At 41.5% G+C, this 9391-nt stretch overlaps 1 protein-coding gene across 1 annotated transcript in view; it reads left to right on the top strand.

Annotated features, from left to right (window-relative positions):
• The first annotated feature begins 5117 nt into the window (after positions 1 to 5117).
• LOC147436418 (uncharacterized) overlaps positions 5118 to 9391 on the top strand; it is a 48891-nt gene continuing 44617 nt past the window's right edge. Inside the window, 1 exon segment of the mRNA XM_086487856.1 lies at positions 5118 to 5391. Coding sequence (XP_086343982.1) covers positions 5118 to 5391 — 274 coding nt within the window.

The following is a 9391-nucleotide window of genomic DNA, read 5'->3' as shown; positions in this document are numbered from 1 at the left end:
TTTTGGGTGTTCCATCAAACCCTTATTCCAGATATCATTCATAGGCAAATGTAGATGGGTTGGAGACTTTCAAGTTCAATGGCATCTTGTAGGTGACCTCAAAACACTGAAGTGTATGTATAATTGTGGAACGGGTGCTATAGAAAAGTCTCCATGCTTGTATTGCATGGAGCCTGCAAAGGTGATGGACCCAAAGTGGTGGCGGAATGCTCCTACTCGTCACAATCAAGACTCTGGATATACCACTTGTTAATGTCTATATTTGTACAATGCATCGTCTCCGCCGAATTGTAGAGAAGTTGGTATATATGTACATTGGGTTTGCTTGGAAAATCAAAAGGTCATATGAACGACAAGTCGCTCTAGAGGCTTTGGAACTAGTTTTGTCAGATATTGGTCTACATGGGAGCAATGTGAAAATACAGCAGGACAAAAAAATGTCAACCAATGAGATTCTATCTAAACCTCAAGGTATGAAAGATGTGAAGCTAACAAAGCGAGGGAGAGTATATCACTCTACCTACATTAGAAAAATTGAGTATATGCACTAGAAAAAACTTCATTTAGCAGTGAAAGACCAAGAGCCAATAACTCGTAATGCAAAGGGTGATGTGTGGTATTCCATTGACACGTTATTTCAAATGTGTGAGAATGATGATTGGTCGAAGGATAATCTCAGCAAGTTTAAACAGAACCTTCAGCTACTACTGAAAAAATCATTCAAGACAGCATGGACTGACACTCAAATCACACATTACATGGAAAATTCAAATGCAATATGCCAATCATAGGTGGAACAAGAGAGTTAGAGTTTAGATGATTGGATGTACCACAAATGGCTGTATAATTAAATTCAATATGTACCATAACTATCTCAACCTTTTGATGATTTGCAAACATCATTTGGAACCTCGCCCTTGTATCTGATCATTAAATGTTTGCCATACTCTAAGAGTTCAGTAGGGTTTTCTTTCCCTAAAGATAATGCCATTGATGTGTATTGTGTAGTAATATGTTGCACGGCCCCCAGTATATCCTGGCGAGTAACCAAAACATTCTGTCCCAAAAACCTTGTCGACGAGGATAACTTTGTCAGCATTTTGTGGCAGCATTGGACCACCTAAGAAGCGAGATAATGTCTTGAAAGCATAGGTTGCAGTATTCCCCTCTTGTGACATTCCATTGTGGAAGATTAGGATGGGTGCCTCACATAAACTAGGAAGATATTGTCCTAGAGCTGCATCCCTACCACGGAACTGTCTTCTTCAATGACGAAGAAAGTCGTCCTTTTCAGCAATCCATGACTGTAAACAAAATAATTAAGTGTTTGTGTATGTGAGAGAGACAAAGAGACAGAGATGTGGGGGGGGGGGGGGGGGGGGGGGAGGATTTTATACCATGAAGCTCTCATCTTGCAAAAAAGCTCATCCTTCCATAGGTTGACTGATCCGTTTGACTCCTATGCTGGTCGCTTAAACCAATCCTCCATATCCTGTTTACTAGTTGATGGCTTAAGATTATTTCGAATAGTTTGAAATGTGGATTCATCAGGAAGGATTTCTTTATACTTTTCCTGCCTTTTCAAAGCAGAGTTTAAGGCAGTCCAATGGGTTACTGGAGATCTCCATTGCCTCCTCATCACTACTGTCATCTGAAACAAATCCATTCCTCTCCTCCTGATACTTGGAGATAGTGGTCAGTGCAAAGTCCTCCCACAAACAAAAAATACTTTGTATATCATGAAGGAAAATGTATGACCCTATTTCCAAATTTAAACTCTGGAACTCCTAGTAGCATTAAGGTGGCTTGCCACTCATTGAAACCTGACACATCTAGAGGTACTTGATATCTGAGGTTTTTACTTAGAGAATATTGCTTCGTTCCACCTCTTTTGCTTCTTCTTCAAGATTAATGGACTCCTCTATCTCCGTCACTTTAATATATTCCTCATTCTTTTCCTCTTTTTCATCTGCTGGTAAATCGTGTTCCTCCATGGCCTCCTTAGGATCTTTCATAAGCCTTGTAAATAATCCATTTAAAAATATTAGAAATCAGCTTGCACTCCCGTTCATGTAAGCTACACCAATGGGCTTGTACATAAGAGGCAGCTGATTATACTTCTTGTAAGACTGTCTTTTAGGATCACAGTCTTTTAAATGGACTACTACCATTTCACCAACATTAACCCTACCCTCTTGAGTGTGAAGCTCAAACTTCTCTTGTTCCAGCTTCAAGTGTTCACTCTGTTCATCTATAAACACATCAAGATTAAATGCAGCATTAGAAATGCAGGAGACCAAGTCAAACTTATCACCAGCCCCAGATGAAAGTGCAAAATCTAAAAGCCTTTCATCAATCACTGTAGGTTCTTCATAAATAACTGCCTCTTTTTTCTTTTGGATCGTTGCAACACATTGGGCACTTTGGAAAGTAGGTGCTGAAAAATCCACTTCTCTCTTAAGTGAGTTCGGTAAAGTAAATTTTGGAGTAGAAGGGGACTCCATTTCGACAGATGGATCAGTATCAAGCTCCTCCAAACCTAGAGCAGGCTCCTCCAAACTCAGGGCAGGCTCCTCCAAATGGCAGGATCTGCACTAGATATATCAATGGATTCTGTGAAGTCTACAATCCTCTTCATTGATGTTTTTAATAGCTCTGATAGTCTTCTCGGAATGTTTGCTTGGCCAATGATGCGCTCAGGATCTATTTTTTGCCTCTTCCTCCTATGTGATCTTAATCCTGCCATTTATTTCATACGCACAAATATAAGTTTCATCAAACATAAATAAAAATAAGAGCACCACATGATCATATAAGTTTTGAACAAACTAAAGCTAGGTATCTCACAATTATTCCCAACTAATCATATAGACAATAACATAAGATGATTAGCATGGATAGAATGCAAAATTGATTTATAATTGTGAAGAGCAAAATCCATACAAGTAGATCACCGTGCACAGAGTACATAAACCAAAATCCACAGAGCTACTGGCGTGCCGTGATCCACTTAATGGGATTTCATACAATGGAATAGCTACCAAAACATCAAAGAACATTATTCTCCAAAAAACGTTTGTACAATTTCAAAAGAAGATCACGGCATGCGGAGTCTGTAAATGAACGTCCACAACACTACTGGCGCGCCGTGATCCAATATTGGTCGGTGAAATGTTAAATGGTCTTTTACATTTTGAAGCACAATTCATAGACACAACTAAACTATGGACCAAATGAAAGTGAAGGGATTCTTTACCTTTGCCAGGACTAGACATTGCTCTTGGATCAGTAGAGATTCAGGACTGGGAATGTTGTTTGGATCTTCAAGCTTCTGATTCCTGCACCTTGAAGGAGGCAGAGGCCTTTTTAAGTCTCTCTCTCTCTCTAGCCTCTATCTCTCTCTCGAGGTCTGTATTTAGCTTCACCAATATGATTTTTATTCTCCCCTTGATCTATCCTATCACCACACGAATTATTCTCTCTCTCTCTCTCTCTCTCTCTCTCTCTCTCTCTCTCTCTCTCTCTCTCTCTCTCTCTCTCTCTCTCTATCTATCTCTATCTCTCTTCTCCCCCCTTTTCATGCAATAATAGACATTATCATTAGCATTTTTAATGAAGCAAGCCGAATATTATTGTACACGTGCTAGAAGGACATGCATTAAATGGAACGACCACAATAAGTACTTTTTAACAACCGAAAAATACGTGTACTATTTATGGTAAGAAATGCACACTTGGATTCATGATGAGAGAGAGAGAGAGAGAGAGAGAGAGAGAGAGAGAGAGAGAGAGAGAGAGAGAGAGAGACCTAACCAAAGAGATGACCTCTGCAAGAGATAGAGAGAGAGAGAGAGAGAGAGAGAGAGAGAGAGAGAGAGAGAGAGAGAGAGACCTACCGCCGAGACAACCTTTGCAACCAAGGTGCAAAGCTCCTTCAAGTGTTTTCTTCCAATTTAATTGCACCAAGAGAGGTATTTCCAAAGTGTTTGTTGAAGTAGGAGAGAGAGAGAGAGAGAGAGAGAGAGAGAGAGAGAGAGAGAGAGTGAGAGATAGTGTTTTTGATTGCTTGCTTGGTTTGAAAGAGGAAGATACATAGAGAGAGAGAGAGAAAGAGAGGCAAGTCATGAAATGAAGCACGGAGCATGATGGACTGTTTTCTTTACTCAATGTTGAGCCTGCGCGCTGTGATCCATACAGAGAGAGAGAGAGAGAGAGAGAGAGAGAGAGAGAGAGAGAGAGAGAGAGAGAGAGAGAGAGAGAGAGAGAGAGAGAGAGAGAGAGAGAGAGAGAGAGAATACGAGAAGTGGATCACGACGTACAATAGGTTATTATCCCGTCTCAAAGTTGAGCCCACGTGTCGTGATCCACAAAAAGAGAGAGAGAGAGAGAGAGAGAGAGAGAGAGGGAGGGAGGGAGGGATTTTAGGAATTGGTGCACGACGGGCGGTAGGCTATATTCTCCTCGTAATTTTCAGCCCGCGCGCCATGATCCACACAAAGAGAGAGAGAGAGAGAGAGAGAGAGAGAGAGAGAGAGAGAGAGAGAGAGAGAGAGAGAGAGAGAGAGAGAGAGAGAGAGAGAGAGAGAGAGAGAGAGAGAGAGAGAGAGAGAGAGAGAGAGAGAGAGAGATCCTTTGCATTTTTCTCTTACAGTGGAATGGAAAGAAAAAAGGAAACTGCAAGGAAGGCAGGGAAAGGACTAGGGCTTGCAAAGAAAGCATGTGGAAGGTCTACTAGTAAGAAGAAAACTTCAGGTAAACCAATGAAGATATTGAAGAGACCAAGAATGACGAATATTCAGAGAAACGTGGGTTTATTTAGAGAGATTAGAAAAGCTCAAAAATGCATTGAGCTTTGTGTCCCTAAACTTCCTTTCCAAAGAGCAATAAGGCAAATTTGTGAAGAAGCATGTGCTAGTACAATGAGATGGAAGGTTGTTGCCCTGCTCTGTTTTCAAGAAGCAGCAGAAGATTTTTTACTGGAGTATTTTAATGATATCACCATTGTTGCTGCTCATGCTCATCGGGTGACAATAATGGACAAGGACGGTGAGACGCTCAAGAGAGTACATTGGAGATACGATAAGCTCCTTATCCCTAATGAGTTTATTGACCCCAAAATGAAGGATATATTGCTAATGCCACCAGACCGACGGGATCATGGGGTTAAGATTCATGAGGCTACTCATGATGTGAGCACCAGAGCTAGAGCTAAGCAAGAAGAAAGACATCACCTGGAAGCAGAGAAACTAAAGAGGGTACAGACTGCTGCTGCTGATGAAGAGGCCCAGAGGAGAAATTATGGGCAAGCTACCACAAACTTAAATAAAAGAAACAATGATATTTTACATTCCATGAAGGAAGGACTGTTAGCAACCATTCCCCTTGCTGATGGTACTAGGCAATTAGCTCTGGATTCTGTTGATATTGGGATTTTGAAAGATCCCAATGCACAAATTACATACTCTATTGTTTATTTATGCCTAGAGTAACACTACAAGAGGCTATTCATATTAGCGACACTCACACAACGACGCTCAAAAAAAAAATTCCCGGCGTCGCTATGAGCGTCGCAAATTTACAAGTAAATTTGCGACGCTCATAGCGACGCCGGCTTGGCTAAAAAAAATAACAGAGAGCGCCCAAAAACTCAGATCTTAGATCTGAGTTTTTCGGCGCCCTCAAGCAAGGAGCAGGTAACGCTCTCCCTCTCCCTCTCTCTCTCTCTCTCTCTCTCTCTCTCTTCTCCACACACACACACACACACACACACACACACACACGAGGAGAGGAAGGAGAGCCAGGTATGCTCCTTCCCTCTCCTCACTCTCATGTTCCCTTCCCCTGTTTCTCTCTCCCTCTCTCTCTCTCTCTCTCACACACACACACACACACACATAGTGTTTTTGAGAGAGAGAGAGAGAGAGAGAGAGAGAGAGAGAGAGAGAGAGAAAGAGTACAAACATAAACAAAAACACACGCACACATACATAAACAAAGAATGCACACACACATTGAGAGAGGAAAAGAGAGAGAGAGCATGCATAAACAAAAAACGCACACATTGAGGGAGGAAAAGAGAGAGAGAACATGCATAAACAAAAAACGCACACATTGAGAGAGGAAAAGAGAGAGAAAACATGCATAAACAAAAAAACGCACACACATTGAGAGAGAAAGAGAGAGAAACTAATTTAACATCGTAGGAAACTAATTAAAATTAAAAGACCTAAAGATCTAGCCGACGAGGAGTTGAACTCAAGACCTATTATTCAAGAGGGAAATGGCATAACCAATCTATCATACTTGGCATGGGTGATAGAAAGGTTATACCATTTATCTCTTTTTAATTGCACACACATCCACACACGCGCACACACACAAGAAGAAGAGAGTTATAACGTCGTAGAAAACTATCCTAAAAGACGTTAAAGATTAGGTTAGATGTAGACTTACGTTAAATTAGATTTAGGTTTATTTAAGTTAAATTAGATTAGACTTAGGTTTATTTTTAGTTAGATTTACGTCTATTTACGCTAGATTTAGATTTACGTTATATTAGATTAGATTTAGGTCTCCATAGACTGCGATGCCTGCATGAAGCGGGTGAAGAAAGCCCTCAATGGAATATAGGGTATTGCTGCCTTCACTCATGGTGGGCTCCGTCGATCCAAAAGTACTGGTGAAATGTCTTCAGAAGATAGGGAAGAAGGTGGATCTTCAGGGCGGCAAGAGTCACTACATCCCCGACAATGACCATCTAGACAACCTCTAGTCATTCAACAACAACTTCAAAGTTAGTAACAAGAGCAAGAACGGTCCAAAGGGCCAATTGCTGTCGTCAGATGTGGATGGAGATGAGGAAGCGTCACTGCCGGAAGTTAACTCTCACATCTTTAGTGATGAGAATGCCAACTCTTGCCGAGTTATGTGAAAAATTATGTGTTAAATCAGTTTTAAGGTTCTTATAATCCCTGTTAGTTTAGTTCTTTGTTTTTAATATAACATAATTTACGTCAGATTTAGATTTATGTTATATTAGATTAGACTTAGGTTTATTTAGGTTTACCCACACACACACACACACACACACACACACACACACACACACACACACACACACACACACACAAGAAGAAGAGAGTTTTAATGTGGTAGGAAACTATCCCAAAAGACGTTAAAGATTAGGTTAGATGTAGACTTACATTAAATTAGATTTAGGTTTATTTTTAGTTAGATTTACGTTTATTTAGATTTACGCTTATTTACGTTAGATCGAGTCCACGCAAGAATTACTTACGGTTTAGAGTTTAGAGTTAGACGAACAGTGAAAAGATCTACTATGAAAAGATGTTAAGATGCTGTGAAGTGCTACAGCTAGAGAAGAGGCAAAGGGGTTTTGTCCACTACATGCAGTATCATGTAGACGTGGGTCTGTAGATTTCTTGTACCCACAAATATAGGTATTGACCAATAAAGACGAGATTATAACCCGGTGGTTTTGATCTCCGTGCACCTCTAGACCGAGGTGTGCGGGGATTGGACATGACTAGAGAATGTGAGGTAGAGAGAGAGAGAGAGAGAGAGAGAGAGAGAGAGAGAGAGAGATAAGACGAAGAATGCCAATAGAATATTAAATTTGTTGTCCAGGCTATAAGATTTTTATCCTCATTATGAGTAGTGACGAGGATGTGGGACCGTCCAACCGAAACACCTATCTCTCAACGAGGGTCTTATGTCCTTGTAATCAATGCAAGCATGCTGTGCGACGGACAAGACGTGTTTCTTTGCAGCACGTTCGCAAATTTGGCGAGTTCGATCCATCTATTATAGATCGAGTTGTTGCCAATTATAACTCGTCGGACTCTGACGCTGGCCAACAAGCAGCAATCTTGCAACCCAATAGACGTGTTCGCAGGCGCTTTGGTCAAGCACCATATGTGAGGCCACAAGATGTAGCCTCTGACAGCTCGGGGGATGATCAGGCAGAGCACATTCCCAACGAGGCAATGTTTGAGCAGATTGCGCAGCCTAGAAACATATAGATGGAACATGGTCGGATTTTGCCAGGGAAGCTCGAAATTTGCGCTTAGGCCTGGCTATGGATGGCGTAAATCCATTTGGTCAAAGATCAACATCTTACAGTGTATGGCCCGTTGTCATCGTCAACTACAACATTCCCCCGTGGTTGACTACGAAGAAGGGGCACCTATGGCTAAGCTTGATTGTGCCAGGGCCATATAAAGTGGAGAATATGGATGTGTATCTTTGTCCACTATTGGAAGAGCTACAACAATTGTGGATTGGCATAGAGGTGGTGGATATGAGCCGACACAAAGGACGACGGAATGCTTTGATCAGAGGCATTCTAATGTGGACCATGCATGACTATCCCGGGCTAACAGAATGCTCAGGTGATCTGTTGACACTCCTCACTTAGACACTGTAAATCTTGTTTTTTCCCATAGTTCATCTATTATCATTTGTATACATGCAGGGCTTCAAACAAGCGGATACAGAGCATGTGTCACATGTGGACCTAGACTAAATGCACGTAGGGCGCCCTCACTGAAGAAGCAAATCTACGAAGGTCATCAAGCGAATCTTCCAGAGAATCATGTGTTATGCGATGGCTTTTTGGGAAGAGAGCCACCAAGGATGTCTGCACAAGCATGGTTAGAGCAGAAGGAGATGTGCGATGACGGATTGCCTCCAGGGATGAAGAGACTATCTCTATGGTACGAGTTACCATACTGGCCCCGACTCATGATCAATCACTTGCTCGATCCAATGCACATATTCAAGAATGTGGGTAATCTACTATGGGACCATCTGACTGGCAAGAAAGATACTTTGAGAGCCAGAGTTGACCTTAGAAATGTGGATCGTATGGAGCAATATTGGCCGCAAACAGCGTCTGATGGATCGATAAAACTCCCTAAAGCACCATGGATTTTCACAGGAGCCCAAGAACGCAAAGTAAAAGAGACCATTCGATCTTTGCGGACCCCCACTGGCGTAATGCACTCACTCCGAACGTGTTTTACTAAAGAAGGAAAGCTTACCGGTTTGAAGTCACACGATTGGCATAAAATGTGTCAGGTACGTTCATAGTGGACTTTAATATCATTGCATAAAATGTGGACTTTAATATCATTGCTGCACATACTTTACAGTTTATTTTACCGGTTGCCATTGAGGGATGTTTGTCTCTCGACATCCGTAACACAATCTACAAACTTGCAAAGCTGGTGCAATGAATATCACAAAAGGAGATCAACGTAGACTCCATACCATTCGCCAAACTAAATGCTGCGGAGCTTGTGTGCATGTTTGAGAAACATTTTCCTACTACCATGCTAACCATTCAGGTGCATCTTCTTGTTCACATAGT

The sequence above is a fragment of the Adiantum capillus-veneris genome, chromosome 18 (genome assembly GCF_014529385.1).
Source record: "Adiantum capillus-veneris isolate H3 chromosome 18, ASM1452938v2, whole genome shotgun sequence".
NCBI classification, from domain to species: domain Eukaryota; kingdom Viridiplantae; phylum Streptophyta; class Polypodiopsida; order Polypodiales; family Pteridaceae; genus Adiantum; species Adiantum capillus-veneris.
Note: the sequence above shows the minus strand (reverse complement) of the source record. Positions and strands in the feature narration are given on the sequence as shown.